This window comes from Pararge aegeria, chromosome 8 (assembly GCF_905163445.1).
Source record: "Pararge aegeria chromosome 8, ilParAegt1.1, whole genome shotgun sequence".
In the NCBI taxonomy this organism is placed as follows: domain Eukaryota; kingdom Metazoa; phylum Arthropoda; class Insecta; order Lepidoptera; family Nymphalidae; genus Pararge; species Pararge aegeria.
In genome coordinates, this window is record NC_053187.1 from 17,435,681 (window position 1) to 17,453,854 (window position 18,174).

The 18,174-nt window shown below is 35.3% G+C and overlaps 1 protein-coding gene across 1 annotated transcript in view; it reads right to left on the reverse strand.

Moving 5' to 3' along the window:
* Window positions 1-18,174, reverse strand: part of LOC120626071 (elongation of very long chain fatty acids protein 7-like) — a 62,683-nt gene that overhangs the window by 2,975 nt on the left and 41,534 nt on the right. The window contains exons 5-7 of the mRNA XM_039893358.1: window positions 17,386-17,548; window positions 16,759-16,895; window positions 259-323 (exon numbers count right to left, since the gene is read on the reverse strand). Of these exons, the coding sequence (XP_039749292.1) occupies window positions 259-323; window positions 16,759-16,895; window positions 17,386-17,548 (365 nt within the window). The remainder of the gene's footprint in view (window positions 1-258; window positions 324-16,758; window positions 16,896-17,385; window positions 17,549-18,174) is intronic.

Sequence of the window (18,174 nt, forward strand, 5' to 3'; positions counted from 1 at the left end):
AAATTTAAGAACAATCAAGTAAGCGAGACATACAACAACAATGCAAGGTGATTGAAGCTGTTATGGAGAGAAAGAGTAGGTAAGAAAAAAAATTGAGACAAATTAAGGTACACCTTTAGTATCAACTAGTGGATTCACGGAATAGATACGTTAAACAAATTTGCAATTAATTGTACCAGATTAATTTTCACGAGAAGATCAATAAAACTTAACAGTGATTAATGAAATAAGCTAATAACAAAAGATTTAAGTACGTACTTTGGATAGCCGCAGTCGTATACTAGTGCGCTTATGGAATGAAACAGCACCATAAAGAATTGGATCTGGAAGAAAAGAAAATAAAAATTAAGTATTTAATAAAACCATTATCTTAAATTGTAAGAAATCTTGCGTTCCTTCCAAATAAATTTGTTCCTATATTTCGGATTATAAAATTGAATACTATTACAAATTACACATTTATAAATTACAAATAAGTTATTTGTATAAACTTTATGGCACAGAAAAAAAATAATTAAAAAAGTTTGGCCTTTTAAACTTCTTTCATTTAATTTCCCTTAAACAACCCAAAAATACCAAACCGCACTGGGTCAGCGAGCTTAACCCCTTTTCAGTGTAGGAGGAGACCAGTGCCTTGTAGTGGGCCGGTAATGGATTAATATGATGATGGTGATGATGATGAACCCAAAATCATACCGTTTAGAATCCACGTGGAAGGCGAAAGGTGGTCAGGTTTTGTGAGTAATATTATTATCAGCATCGTGTGTTTCATAGAACTCTGTGAGACTGCTGTTCGGGGGACGTAATATAATTGTCTGTTATTTGATGGCGAATAATAAGTTCCAGAGTAACATATACTATGCATAATGTTGTTCAGATTTATAGAGGTCTTAAATCTAACGATTTGTTGCAGCTTGTGCGAGTCTCAAAACGGTGTCTACTTTCGCATTTGACTACAATTCATGACTAATTACGTAGAATTAGTATGCAATTGTACGTTGTGAAATCAACATATCCAGAGGATGCTTTGGTGCTGGAGTAATATGTGCGTAGATGGCAGAATTTTGGAAATCTGTGTCGTGTGATAATGATTAAAGAAATTATAAATTACACCGTACAATAAATACTGCGTAATTTTAAAATTTAATGCTAATAACAATAAAGAAGTATAATTTATAGTTTTTATAAAATTCGTGGTAAGAAAAGTCTTATGGAGAGTAAATTTAAAATTCATTGGATAGTTCATGAATTTAAACTTAGATGAACAAGGCGAGTGTCTTGTAAATAAATATATACAAACAATTATTTACCCAACATACAAAGTTCTTATGATTTTCTAATGGACATATAACGATTTTACATTATAATAATTATACTTTACTATATGGTTTACATAAAGACTGATTTTGTGAAAATATATAAAATTCAAATTTTTGGTTACATTCCTGTTTACCGTCTCTGAGACGTTTGTTAAGGGATCAGGGTAGCTTAATTTAGCAGTCTCTAATGAAGCATAACCTGCACATAAACACCTGATCTACATTTAAGATTCTAAAACTTTTCTCTTTCTAAACGTACCTACTGAATTAAAAGCCCATTTAAATGCCATTAATTATTCCAAATTTATCAATGCTGGAATAAATACTACCTTCACCTAAGCATATTTTAACGGCTTGTTTTTAATAGCTAATGGGCGTTCCTGATGGTGAAATGGAATCGTAACTTGTTAGTCTAGTTTTCATTAACATGAGCCCTTGGTGACCCAAATTTTACATGCTTTCAAAAATATAAATTCAATTTAATATACAGACATTAAACGGGACGGCTTGTATGGCAATTTTGTATTAAAATTTATATCATATAATATACTTTAATAGACTAAGGAGAACACAAACATGAACCCACTGTTTTACCAAATTAAAATTAATTAACTACCACGACTACTAGAATAACAAGAAATTGAAATTTATAGTTTACTACCATGCCAGATAAGGAGACGATAAGGCTGACGCGAAGAGGAACTTCTCCGAACGGATCCGGAATAATACCATACAATGCTCAAGGAAACTGACTGATGACGCTGCTATCAGAGGAGAAGTACAAAAAAAATCCCAAGCGGAATTGATAACAGGCGCGCTGGTCAAACCACACAGGTTGGTCATAAAATATGTCAAAATGAAAGCAACAAGTAAGTCTTCAGGTATGAATAAGTGCGTATCTTTTTAATTAATATATAAAGCTGACGAGTTTGTTTGTTTGTTTATTTGAACCCAAGAAACTCAGAAATTACTGGGTCCGATTCGAAAAACTACTTTCAGTGTTGGATAGCCCATTTATCAAGGAAGACTATAGGCTAGATATCATTACGCTTAGACCAATAGGAGAATAGCACCACTGAAGAATGTTTCAAAGTTAGGGGTTTTTGTACTTCTGAGAGCTTCCGCTGCTTGTGCTGCGTAAACAGTTAAAGTTTCGATAAAATCATTTATGTCAAAGTCGTTCCCTTTAAAAGTTCTAAAAAAAAGTCCCCGATTATGTCTATCTTTTAAGGTTGACTAATACGCGGACAAAGTCGCGAGTGACCGCTAGTAGTAGGATAAAGTTAGGAAGAAGAGGAAAATAAATAATAACCTTCTAGATTTGCCCGCCTTCTTTCTTCATAAAGTAATAGGAAATCGAAAGGGACGAACCAAAATAACACCTTCGTATTTATAATGTTAGGAATGATATTACTCAATTGTATTTTCATTCAAGATGCAAATGCATGAAAAAGATGTCGGAACGCCTCACACTGTCCTCAAGTCCGAAGCGTACTGACGTTCCGTTCGCGATATGCAACCGGGGCCGTAAACTTGACCTCACCATTGCTTTCTATCAGGCATGACTTTCGTCTATTTTGCGAAATAAAACTCTTCCTAATTTTAATGTCATCAAGTGAACTGATGGCGAAATTACGATTATCATAAAAAAATACCTACCTCATTTCTTTTTTTTAAATCTTTGAACACGCGCTTTCTTGGAATGTCAAAATTACACACTCATCAATTTCTCTTAACACACCTACTTGTAAATGAGGCATAAATTCCAATTGTATATATTTTTGAAAACCAATGATGTGTTTTTGATTGGAGGTTAATTATATTTTCATTTGAGTGTTTTTACTTACTTATATTGTAATTGATATTTTGTTAGTTTTAACCATTTTGATAATGGGGGTGGGGAATACGGTGCCACTTAGTTGATCTATTACAAATTCATATTTTAAGAACAATACATGGTGATAACTAAATTCATTTAATGTATTATTAATGAACAACAAAAGTAGATTGAGGAAAATAATACCCGTTCAAAGCTGGGAACTTACCAAGACCTGACTTGTAATGTAAGAACGAAGTGTTATTTCCGAATTTTAAAAAATGCCTTTCAATACCATCATCTTTTAATGAGTTTTTGCTGAATCCGTTGGTTCAAATTTTATCTAAGACAACTTTGTACACTTTGAGATAACATTTCTGGCAAGATATTGAAATAACATTAGCTAGATATAATTTATTTCAAACGTTCAACTATAAAAATTCTGCGATTGCGTGCAGATTGACTGGTAATTGTTCAGTTTGTCCTTCTGTCACCGTTTACTTGAACACTTACATTTTTCATTTACTGATGCTGTTTGTTGCTCAATTAAGTAAAAACTTAGTATAACGCTTCTAGAGTATTATAATATAAAGTTGTATTACGTGATAATTTATTTCTATCATTTATTCTTTTTCTTTTTTCCTTTTTTTTTTTGGACGGCCGATTGGCGCAGTGGGCAGCGACCCTGCTTTCTGAGTCCAAGGCCGTGGGTTCGATTCCCACAACTGGAAAATGTCTGTGTGATGAACATGATTGTTTTTCAGTGTCTGGGTATTTATCTGTATATTATAAGTTTTTATATGTATTATATTCATAAAGATATTCAACAGCTATCTTAGTACCCATAACACAAGCTACGCTTACTTTGGGGCTGGATGGTGATGTGTGTATTGTCGTAGTATATTTATTTTATATTTATTTATTTTCATATTTTTTTTTTAATTTTTAACAATGCTTAAAAAAATATAAAACACTAATAAAAATTTATAAAAAAAAAAATACACCCTCCGCTTGCGGGACTTTTGAATGCCCAAGTAACCGGCAGTCAGGGCTCCAGAGTGAGGAACCTACTCACAATATGCGCCGTTTCAAGGACTACTGCCTTTTGTATCCGACCATTGATCCACCAACCAAGCGAAAGCTTCTTAAGATGTTGGTCGAAGCTTTTCGCTAGAAGACCATTGACTGAAACGACGATGGAACAATAACTGTCGACTCAACATTCCACATGGCGGTGATCTCGTGGATCTCAAGGTCCAAGTATTTAGATACTTTGTGCCCATGAAAATCAGACTAACAGAAAAGTTTTAGTCGTGTTTTCTTATTTAGAAGTTATACTTCTTTGACGTTAATCATATTTGTAAATACGCATTTAAATAAACTTGAGCTGAGATAAGCAATATTTATTTATATTATTTTATTTTATCAATATTTTCAGTCATATCTCTCCAAAGTTTTAAATGCTGTTCCTTTATAGTTGTTGTTGCTTTGGTGAGATTGAAGCTTCATCGAAAGAATTTCATGTAAAGTACAGAATTTTAAAATTACAATTACTGACGCATTGGAATATTTTCTCATTATAATAACCTTATAACAATATTTATCTGACGTATCCAATTTTGGGCGTGAAAGAAAGTGCATCCTTTCACAAATTATAAGTATTGTACTTTGTATCTGTAATCTGTTGTCAAGTTCCCTCTGTAAATGCTTTTTACTTTCTTTAGTGTTTTAAATCTAGCCTTTTATCTTCGCAATAATACTTCATATTACATGAAGTAAAATTTTATATTAGATGAAGTAAAATTTTCCATTTTACCACACACAACTTTCAACTTCGATTTGACACCCTTCATATGAGTTGATTTTAAAATAAAACGCTTTATAAGTTATTTTAATTCAAAACAATAATCAAACTACAGATATTATTTTATCAAATGCCAAAATGGCTATGCCAAATATTACCAAATTATAATGTGTTATGTATTAAGCGAAATACCAGTCTTAGTATAAACTAAAGCATAGCATAAGTTGTTATAGATAATAATGCAATTCAAATTACTTAAATTAACGAAGCACGCGGTAGTTTGTATGCCAGTAATGTGAAAAATTTGCAAAATTTGTACATTCTCCAAGGTCACCAATATTATCTTCTGGTGTCAAAAGAGTATTCACATTTGGAGCGGAACAGAGTGAAGTTTGATTTATTTTTTCTTTTGTAATATTCTGACAGGACTTAGCAAATATTTAGCTACCTGCGGTAAGCTACAGCTACCAGTTGGTCCGTGATGAGTATATGATTTAAATATGTGAATGCCTCAAAAAAACCTCTGCGCAGCAATGGACATCCATTGGTTAACATGATGATAATCATGATGGGTACGAAGTATTTTTTTAAGACCAAAATCTATCAGTGCTTGTTTCCAGTTACGACATATTATAGCTCCAAATCATGGTGGTTTATTATGGCCCTCATTAGGAAGCTCAACATGTCTGCTGAATTGGTGATTATGAGATTTATCGAAATGCCAAAAAAAACTAAAGTGGTAATAGCAACAATGTATTAAATATTAATGAACCAAGGTTCAGTGCTGCTTTGATGGCAACGCTGCATCAGAATTGGTATACTTGGAAAGTCATCAGAGTGCGCTGAGCTTGTCACAAACTACCTCTGGACAAGATATATATTAAACCGGCATCGCTTTAAACCAAAAAGCCATTGACAACGTACCAGATAAAAATAGATTTACTTAACTCCATAATTTGCACATAATTTTCCTTCTAGCAAAAAACCACCAGAGCTTGAGACATTCTGTTGTACCAAGCGTAACAATTTAACGCACATTTTTTAGATCAAGGCAAATAATTTCCATGATAGGGCCTTGAAGTTAATAAAGTTATTTAGATTTATGCTTTCAAACTTTCTCTTAAACACTTTCAATTTTAACATCCGTACATATAACGCCTCTATTATTGAATGTATCGATCTGATGAGAACGTACACAGATGTTCCAAAACCGGTCACATTATACTTAACGAGTTTCATTAAGTGTCTTCTTCAGCAGGTTTAAGTTTTAATGCAATTTTAGCTGTGATAGCTGGAAGAAGTATGATCACTTTATATAAGAATGGTTGGTATGCGTGTTTATATATTAAGGAGTTTACTCATAGACTTTATTCAGTGTCGTGCATTTCACACTTGCCTTAATTGCTTATTTATGTGTTCCCTTAGAGTTTTTATTTTTATTTTATAGTAATAATTGACGTACCAATGATGACGTACGTATAAATTGATGTAGAGCGGAAAATCATTGCCAAAAAGAAGGCAGAAGGTTCCTACTGATAAAATAAAGAATAAGATGAGAAAGAACTCCTCTTAACAGATACATTGCTCCAGATTTTCTTGTTGAATGTAAGAAGACAAATTATTATTGTCGGTGACTTGTATTTACTTCCTGCTCACAATTAAAACGGTTAACTTGTAACAATTGCAATTTTATTGCAGCACTTCCTTCGGGTACTAATATAGGTACTAACAGCAGATGCAGTCCGAGGAATTCTTGCTACTGCACTAAAATCTAATTATCTAGTTTTCACTGCATCCGAAGGCCTCACTATAACTGGTAGAATGTTCTTGGCAATACAACTAGGGTTGGCAACTGCTTCCAACAATTCTAATAAATGCCACCTGATTTCTAGTAATATACACTTAATTCTTTAAACTAACTTATTTATTTATTACATAATTAAAAATATTAATGACGTCTTTAAGTTAAAATAGATGTAGTTTTACCACAATATCGCATCAGCATATTATGTCAGCATAGTATGTTATGAGTGTGAGCAAAATGTATTCCACGCCGTAGGCATTATATTGTAATTTTAGTTTATTTAATTTAAAATATGTTAATGGATATGATAATGAATACAGTATTTTTATTCCTATTTGATTAAATTAAGACATAATTAAGATTTTAAAATGTTATAGAAAGAGAAGCGGTGATAGCCTAGTGTTTAGACCTTCAACCTCGCTTTCGGGGTAACCGAGTTCGATCCCCGGCAGGCAACTTTTCGGAGTTATATATATGTAGTTATATACTTTTCGGAGGTATAGTACGTTTTTTTTTATTTAAGGACAACATCGTGAGGAAACCTACATGCCTAAGAGTTTTCCATAGCGTTTTCAAAGGTGTGTGAAGTTTTACCATCCGCACTCTGGCGTGGACTATGGCCTAAACGCCCCCCTCATTCTGAGACCATAGAGACCCGTTCGCTAAAGTAGGCACGGGTATGCGATATTGTCGTAAAAACTATATCTATTTTAACTTTAAGACGTTATTAATATTTTTTGAAATGTAATAAATAAAAAAGAATTAAGTGTATATTACTAGAAATCATGTTGCATTTATTGGAATTGTTGGAAGCAGTTGTAACCCTAGTTGTATTGCCAAGAACATGATGATAAAAAAAAAAACAAAAAAATGGACTAACAATAAAGTAGCAACCCTAATTCCAACAGCAAGCAGAGAAAGGATATCACGTTCCGCTTGCAGTGTTGAAATCTTTGAATGTTGCCCCCAACGCTCGATACCGCGCCATATTAGTGCACTAGCAGGTGGCCGCTACTTTGCGTAAATGATTTGTTTATTGATACACGCATATCAGGCAGTAGGCGTGCCGTAGGAAGACGCCAGAGCAGAAAACGGTGGTCACCCTCTCTGGTATAGAACGGAGACGGCCGCAGCATCCTTTGTGCTCGAAGTTCTATCTCATCATCGACGTCCACTGCTGGACATAGGTCTTTTGTAGGGAGTTCCAAATTCTTCGCTTGGATCCAGCGGCTACCTGCGACGCGCTTAATGTCGTCTTTCCACCTCGTTTGGGGTCGAGCAACGCTGCGCTTATCAGTTAGGAGCTGCCATTCCAGCACCTTGGGACCCCAACGAACATCATTTCTCCGAACTATGTGCCCAGCCCATTGCCACTTCAGCTTCGCGACTCGTTGATGTATTGTATCATGTAAATTTATCCATTTAAGACTTAAAGGACTTACGTTTATTTCAATAGTAATGCAAACAATAACGTAACGTAACATTTTATTTTTATTTTTATTCTATTACAAATCTTGTTGTAATGCTAGTTATATCTGTAGCTTAGCAGAAGCTTGGTAATACGACCTTGTCCTTATCATATTTTTTTATCAATGTTATGAAAATGTTGATGCATATCGTACTTTATCATCCAAGTTAATTTTCTTTGTCTTTTTTTAACTTTGTTAAATTTGTCGGTTGCATCCTTAAAATTTGTTGTCTTTTTCATTTAATGTATACGTTATTATCTTTTAATTCTGCTAATGTCTATTAATATTTTTTAATTCCACTACAAGTTAGCTCCGACTGCAATGTCGCCTAGTGGTAAGTGATGATGCAGTCTAAGATGGCAGCGGGTTAACTAGTTAGGGAGTATGGTAGTCATACCCTTAACGGTTTCTACGCGACATCGCACCGGAACACTCAATCAATTGGCGGCACGTCTTTGTCGGTAACGTGGTCACTAGCCACGACCAAAGCCTCACAGCAGACCAGACGAGAGAAAATTCAGAAATTGAATTTTCCAAATTGCGTCTGCCGGGAATCGAATCCGGGACCTCCTACTTAAATTCACAGCGCTCACCGTTGCGCCAGGGAGGTCGTCAAAAATATTTGCTTTAACAAATTTTAAATATTAGCTGACCTTCCTATATAACTACTTATCTTTTGACCGCGTAGTTCACCCGCGTTTTGAGGGTATTTTAAAAATCCCGTAGGAACCTTTGTTTTCCTGGGATAAAGAGGAGCCTATGTTACTCTACGTAGCTTAGTTAGTGAAGGAAGCTCAAACAAACAATACTTTCACATTTATAATAAATATTACTAGTATTGAATTATTGATCGGTCAATCTACGATAGTTTCAGAAACTTTCTGATGTTCAACGCCCTATCTACAAAAGAAGTAGTTATTTATTAAGATTAACGATTTTGAGAGTCGTTTTTGGGTGTCATATGATTAATATCGACGGCCGATTGGCGCAGCGACCCTGCTTTCAGGCTGTGGGTTCGATTCCCACAACTGGAGAATCATTGTGATGAGATGAAATGTTTTTCAGTGTCTGGGTGTTTATACGTATGCTTTAAGAATTTATGTATATAAAATATATTTCTCTTAATCTATCAATATCCCAGTAAGTTTTTGGCCATGGTAGTCAATCTCCAGAGAGGTTTTCCAACTACGCAGTAGATATTTTAGTACCCAAACACATGCATGCATTTTCTTTTAACTCACTCTCATTGCCCAATAGGACTGCAGATCCGACACGACTGGAAAGAGATCAGGCGCAGGACGGGCAGCCTAATGTGCTCTCCGAGGCACGGGGGGGAATCACAGCCAATTTCCAAACTTTGGATTATTACTAAGAACTCCTAGATACTATTCATTGCCCCGACCTGGATGAATGTATAGACCTCGTGATCGGCAGTCAAATATTTTTGAACATCTTCAAAATAAAAGAAACCCAGTGGGAGTATTTGTTATGCATTGAGCAAGTAATATGGGCTGTATAAGGAGGCTCAGAGTCACGCAGCGGGCGCTGGAGAGAGCTATTCTTGGAGTATCTCTACGTGATCAAATCAGAAATGAGGAGATTCGTAGAAAAACCAGAGTTACCGACGTAGCACAACTAGTCGCGAAGCTGAAGTGGCAATTGGCGGGACACATATTATCTCGGAGAATGGATGGATGTTGGAGTCCCAAGGTGCTGGAATGGCAGCCCCGCACTGGTAAGCGCAGCGTTGGTCGACCCCCAACGAGGTGGATAGATTACAACAAGCGCGTAGCAGAGAGGCGCTGGACGAAAGCGAAAACACCGGTCTTTTGTAGGGACTTGGAACTCCTTACAAAAGACCAATGTCCAGCAGTGGAGGTCTATTGGTTGATATGATGAGCAAGTAATATCAAGCATTCTGAAATTGAAAAGAACCCACTCGAAATAATTGTATTTTCGAAATTTCGCCTCATTACATCTTCACTACCTGGCCTTGTTAGAAAATTATAACCATTGCGATCATAAAGTATAATAAAATGGCATGCACCTTACGTTTTGCAATTTAATAATTGCAAATCTGCAATTATTTCTTATTAAAACTTGCTTTGAAACTTGTTATCGAAAAAAATATCTTTGTTACTACATATAATCTGGAACTAGAATATAAAAAAATCGGAATAGTGCGAGTCGGTTTCGCTATGCGAGGGTCCGTACAAATTGGAAGTTATTTTTTCCAGACTATATATTTTATGATTTAATTACAAATGTATACTTTTCCGTCTTTACGAACCGCGATAGCCGAGTGGGTAGGCCTTCGACTTCACTTTCGGGGGGCTGAGTTCGAATCGCACCACGCACCTCTAACTTGTCCAAGTTAAGTGCTTTTCTAAGCAATTAAAATATAGTACAAAGTAGCGAGGGGCCACTAGTGTACAGATGAGTTCCTAAATAAGAGTAGAAGCAAAATACCTATTGCAAATTCAGTACTCAAATTGTTTTATACATTTCAAAGCGTCTTAAAGAAGTTAACCTCTATAACCATCTCTATCCTGAGTGGCGTGCACAGGGTTTTCGACCAGAGCATGCATAAAGAAGGACGTACAAAATTTGTAGGGTAGGCAGTGCTTTTATACTTGTATGAAGTCCATCCCACTGCGTGAGAGAGGAAGCGTATGACCAGCAAAGAGTTAAGTAAATTTTGCCCTTTCAATAAGTCTTCTGAGTGCACCTTCAAGCGTTCACTGTCGTTGGTACTTATATCAATTTCAAATTGTCTGTGATATTACAATCGAGTGTCACTTGTCACTTTAACACTATGATTGCAATTAAAGTTTCTTAATCAAGTCTTCTGAAGTTGCCACCATTCGACCTTGTTCTAGAATTTGTCTCTTTTGTTCAGCCATTGTACAATACTTTATCGTAAATTTTCTTTTTATTCTTACCGATCTCGCAGCCGCCTGTGCGATGTTGGCATTTTGTTACATGGTCATGGGAACTGATAATTCAATGATGTTTACAGTCATCGCTGCGATAATTAGTCACTTTGGTATTAATTACTTTGAATGCGTTTTGAATTCGCTATGACTTTAAGTGGGAGGTCGCGGGTTCGATTCCCGACAGGGTCAATTTGGTATTATCATATCAACGGCCCACTACAGCGCACGGGTTTCATCCTACAATGAGAAGGGGTTAAGGCCATAGTCCACCACGCCGGCCCAGTGACGATTGGTGGACTCCACATACCTTTGAGATCATTATGTAGAACTCTAAGGCATGCAGTTTTCCTCATGGTGTTTTTCAATTATTTAAATCGCAAATAACTTAGAAAAGTTAGAGAAGCGTGCTGGAATTCGAAATCGGTCCCCGAAAGTGAAGTCAAGCTCCATCAGTTCGAAATGCAGATTTTACCGCGAGGCAATATTCCACCTTGTAATAGATGAAAGCAGAGTCGCCTGCTTCCAAGTAATGTAAATAAAAAAGAATACTAGTTATAGCTTTCTGACCCCTGTCGCAGTGATAGGTATCAATTATTTGACAAAGTCCATCATTTAACCGAGACGGCCGATTGGCGCAGTTTGCAGCGACCCTGCTTTCTGAGTCCAAAGCCGTGGGTTCGATTCCCACAACTGGAAAATGTTTGTGTGATGAGCATGAATGTTTTTCAGTGTCTGGGTGTTTATATGTATATTCTAAGTATTTATGTATATTATTCATAAAAATATTCATCAGTCATCTTAGTACCCATAACACAAGCTACGCTTACTTTGGGGCTAGGTGGCGATGTGTGTATTGTCGAAGTATATTTATTTTTTTATTTATTTAAGCCCGCCATCCCACATTGGAGCTTATGGGCTTATCCATGGGTCTTATTTACATAATATTATTTTCTCTGTGAGGCATTAATAATTATCGGCTGATGATAAATCAAAAGCCTAAAAAGAGGTAAGGCGGTAAGCGGTGATGACCCAGTGGGTAGGACTTCGACCACTAATAAATAATAAAATCTTTTAGTTGAGAAAAAAACAACACACAGCAATTAACATGTAAAGTACGAGTTACACAAAGAACTTGTCATTGACAACTTAAACTATATATATAAAAAAAAAAAGACAGGATCACTCTTTCGGGGGGCCGATTTCGAATCCCAGCACGCATCTCTAACATTTCTAAGTTATGTGCGTTTTAATCAATTAAAATATCACTTGTTTCCACGGTGAAGGAAAACATCGTTAGGTTAGCGCATGCCTGAGAGTTCTCCATAATGTTCTCAAAGGTGTGTGTCCACCAATTCGCACTGGGCCAGCGTGATGGTCAGCGGCCTTAATCCCTCCTCATTGTGGGAGGCAACCCGTGCCCTGTAGAGGGCCGGTAATGTGTTGATATGTTGATGATGTTGAAGATATCTGGTTTAGTAATATGATCAATTGCAGAAATTAGATTACAATAAATATTAGAATGGCGCGGTTTAGCGTTCCGGAACGATGTTTTATGACTATGACCAATGGTAATGAAGTCGATAATAATTCTTCACACCTGCAATAATACCTTTACCAAGTTGGTAGTTGGTTTGTTTTATTTTACTGTTAACGTTCAAATGTTCATTTGACTGTTCGATAAACAATTTATTGCAGTTGTTTAGATTTAGGCAACCGTTTTAAATTGTTATTTCACCATCAATTTTATTACTAAATGTACCTTGTGGAAACTCCCATACTGTCCGGTAAAGATTGCATGAGCAATCAATTAAACCAATCAAATTAAATTTATTTAAATAGTTAAGACAATTACAGACTATATTGAAGCGCCCGATTCATATTTTTATCTATGATAGTGATAAAACATGGGTTTGAGATAAAACGCCCAACGAAATAAAATATTTTTATGTTTCATTATTTCGTATCATGTCACAGTGTCACTGTGAACTACAAATAAGAATCAAAATTTAGAAGACGAGATAAATTTATGTCGTTTAACTATTAATAGATTTTTTTATAACGAATGAGAAACCTTTGCACCGTCTGAGTTGAAATAAAAACTGAAGTTTATCGCAAATGTCCCCGTATTTATAACAAAATACCCACCGACACAATGCTATTTATAAACATTCGCTGTATATAAAATAAAATCGTCTTGTCTTGAAAATTATTTATTTATTATATAAGTAGCATTTAATTATATATCGGGCTAATTAATTTAGTTATACTTGGCGCATATCAAGTTAAAGATGTCAAAAGTTTAATTATTTAAACAACTTTATAAAATTACTGTAACACCTAAAGACATCTTGTTATTAAGATTTCTATGGTAACACCGAAGGTATAATAGATGTCTTTCCTTTACGCTTACGAAAAATGAAGGTCGCGGTCAGGAGCAAACACCGACATCCATTGTTAGAGTGCACAAATCAATATTTATTAGCGACTGATTAGTCCGGGGCTGTGTGTTTTCCCACAACTGAAACATTTTTGTGTGATGAACTTAAATGTTTTTCAGTGTCTGCATTATAAGACGTATTTTTGTATGTTCATAAATTTTCATCAATTATCTTTTTACTATGAAAATCAAACTTGCTATACTCCGCGAGAAGAAGGATAATCTGTACGGTGTAATTTATAACTTCTTCAATCTCCATATTCCACACCAAACAAAACAGATCTTCGGCATGTACCTACTCTCTACGCACGTTTCGTTCCGACACACACACACTTTCACACACACACACCCAGAATACCCCACACATACCTACAAAATTTATTCTTTAGTTATAGTTTAATTTTTATTTTGTTTTCTTATTTTTAGCTCTTAAATTTTTATAATATGTATATTTTATAAAACATAGGTTTCAAATAAACAAGCACCCTTTGTAACATCAGGAAGGACCTAGCCTCTGTAACACAGGTTCTCCTTCCGCTGAGGTTAGGGCATTCATGTAATTATTGTATCCATCATTTTTAGCCTGAATAAATGATTATTATTATTATTATTATTATTACTGAAGAGACCTCAAGAGATTATTAAATAAATATTGAAGAAGTTATTAATTACACCGTACAGATTATCCCGCTTTTGGCGGAGTTCAGAAAATTAAATTTTCATAGTATATCATGGAATTCCGCAAAGTGACGCCTGCTCCTATCCAAAAGTTACCTTAGTACCACTAACAAAAGCTACGCTTACATTAAAGCAACATGGCGATGTGTGTATTATCGTAATATAGTCATTTAATGTTATAAATAAATAAAATAACAACTCAACCGATAATGCTGCAGCAGTCGGCCCGATCATATCTGCAAGGACTAAATTGAACTAAGCAGCCAAATGCCAATAGATCATTGCGGAAAATCCTTTCTATTAAAACTCGACTTAAGCGTATCAGGTACTTATCTATATCCTAACAATTTTGCGCAACTTTCCGAGTCAAGGAATTCGGGGTGTGGTGTCGAAAGGCCTTATTCGCTTGAGAATGTGGAAAATCCTGTGGAGTACGGATGTCTTGCACATTACATTTTAATTCAGGTTAGGAACGTTGACTCACTCACTTAGGGACCTGTTAGCACATTGGCTTGAGAAGTGGTTAAGTCGCGGTTAGCACATAGGTTACAATAATTTCTCACTCACGGTTGTTTGCTTAGGTTTCCAATAATAAAGGCCGTTAACTGTCAGAAAATTGTATACCTTAAAAACTATTTTGAAAATGCGTAAAACAACAAAGTTTGATAGTAGTCGACTAAGTGGAAATAGTAGATTATGCAATGTTTTACTCAGTCATAGAACAAGGCCTGCTTTTGCTCGTCGACAATACATCACGCAAGCCATCACTCTTTACAATAAAATAAACAAAGAATTTACTATATACCAAAAAAAGGTTTTTTGAATGTAACAAAACATTGACAGCCTGGCTGAAGACATTAACCTATGACGAAACTGAGGCGCTTCTTCAGTTTAATTATATTTAAAACGTAATAGATATAGACGCACTAATTAACATGTACACACACACTCACACACAAACACACACACACATACACGCGCGCACACACAAACATAAACACCCATACACACCAAGACACATTACTCAATCGTTTTATTTTTATTTTATCTTGTTTTTGCTAAGGAAGAGTAAGGCCTCCTGACACAGGTATTTTGATGCTAACTAGGAGGTCTTCACAACATGTATCATTTACAATGTTAGAAACGAAATAAACGATTTTTTTTTTCTTATTGACAGCTTTAACGCATGCGTTAGGTAAAGCAGATCAACGCAATAAGTTATCAAATAAAACACACTTCTCAAGCTTTACGTCCCTAGTAGAGTAATATTACTGTCATCATATCAATCCATTACAGCCCACTGTAGGGCACGGATCTCCTCTCACAATATTCCGGTGTAATATAACAATATAATCTGGTGTAAATAATCCCTACTAATATTATAAATGTGAATGTAAGTTTGTTTGTTACGCTTTCACGCAAAAACGACTTAACCGATTCTAATGAAAATTTGTACACATATTCTTGGAAGTGTTGGAAGTAATATAGGATACTTTTTAACCCGACATTAAGCTCCTTTGGGAGAGGGGATGAGTGTTTGACGATTTTACACCATAACTCCGACAAATTATAACCCATTTAAATAAGTACTTTTGTACTATAGAGGTATGTGTGTTTAATTTTGCCCAAACTGTGGTTGGAGATGGAGGACAGAACTCCTCAGTGGACAGCAGCAAACTTCTCATGTAAGGTTTAGCGATACTGAATACTTTATTTTTTTTTTGATCTACAACTAAATTTAATGCCACATCAAAAACAAATGGCTAATTTGTAGAGGAATAAAATAATATGGTGATATTTCGTGCAGTTTGGTGACACTGTAGCGAATACAGTACAGTTTAGGTAAAGTATGCGTTAGGTAAAGCTAATCAACGCAATAAGTTATCACATAAAACACACTTCTCAAGCTTTTCATTTCACAGTCATGATATCAATCCATTACCAGCCGGGCACTGGTCTCCTCTCACGATACGATGAAAATGATTGGTGTATATATAATAAGGTTTGTTTTCATTATAAATAAATAAACCTATATTTATAACAGTTACAGGAGTCGCATGAAATTAATTTTGTATGTGGTGTTAGGACTGTATCTGATTTCTTCCAGTAAAAACTATGGTAGTAGCTCACTCAAAAACTATTAGGTTTTCGGTTTCACAGATAAGTCTTAGACAGTAAGAAATGCACCTCTAAATCCTGTGAAGTTTTATTTCGGTTTTCATGTACACGCTGTATAGTATGGCCCATTTAATAGAGTCATTTAAAAATATTTATAAAGGCTCACCGTCGTAATCTTCCATAATATTTGAAGTATTATATTGTCCACTACAGAGTGCAAAAGTAACATATATATTTTTAAAGAATTTAAGGCATTTCTTAATTAAAACATGTCTTAAATTCTTGAGAGATGTGTAACGAGTGATACTCTTCGTTTTTTTTTCCGTTTCTGTTAGCAATATAGAAAGTTGTAAAGGTAAATAAAAAACTGTACTTACTAGTTGTAAAGTGGTGAGGTGCTTCTTCCACCATAGATATTTCTGGTACTGCGGTCCCATGGCGGCCATCATGTAGTAACTGTACATGATCACGTGGACTAGATTATTGACGATGTTCGAGAACGTTCCGTGCCCACCTATTAAAAGAAAAGTAAAAAGTTAGTCATACTTCTCGTTATTTCCATAGATCATAGTCGCAGGCGCTTTTCCTAATCTCTAATTAGCGGCTACCTTAGTACCAAAGATAATATGTTATATGTCTTCAAAACTACGTATTATAAGATATAAGATAATTATCTGTTAATCGCCTTTAAAGATAAGTCGATTCTCTATTGACTTTGTCCGCATTTTTTTTTTTCTTTTTCAATAATAATTGCGGTGGATGACATTAGGCAGTCACTGGGAGCCGCTGGAGGCATGCGGCCCAGGACCGTGGATTGTGGAACTCACTACCAAAGACCTGTGTCCAGCAGTGGACGTCCATCGGTTGAAATGATGATGAATAATAATTGCATATATGTGTAAAGATTTTACAATTAATGTGCTTATAATGATTCCTATTTAAATGAAGTGTAACAAATGCGGACGAAGACACGAGCGACAGCAAGTAAATACATATTCACTTACCTGCAATAAATTTAACTAGCAGCCACGCTTCAAATGGCGTCAAGGAGTGATGGTAGAGGTGAAGCCAAGTGATTTGACTCTTCTTCTTTCTGAGCACGAAGAATATCGTGTCCGCGAACTCGGATAGTTTTGAAAAGTAGTACACCCAGCATAAATGGAGCATCTGAAAAAAAAACTTGTATTGAACCCATAACCATAATCGGTTTCTAAGCGACATCGTAGCGAAACGCTAAATCGCTTAGCGACACGTAATTTTATATAGAACACTTTATTGCACAAACTTAACAATACAAGAAACACACAAGAAAAAAAACAATTAAATTTAAAACAATAAAAAAAAAAGTTAAATACACTCGTGTGAAAAGTCGGTCTTATTGCAAAAGCAATCTCTCACAGACAACCCTTGGTGAAAGTAATAATAGAAAACATGAAAGTGGGACAGTGCAAACAATAAATTGCCTATGTATATAGGCAAAAAAAACTACAATAGAAATATAAATAAATATACTACGACAATACACACATCGCAATCTAGCCCCGAAGTAAGCGTAGCTTGTGTTATGGGCACTAAGATAACTGATGAATATTTTTATGAACAATTTAGGTACATAAATACTTAGAATATACATATAAACACCTGAAAAACATTCATGCTCATCACACAAACATTGTCCAGTAGTGTGAATCGAACCCAAGGCCTTGGACACAGAAAGCAGGGTTGCTGCAAACTGAGCCAATCGGCCGTCGAAATAAATACAATTAATAATAAAATACATATGTATGTTTATT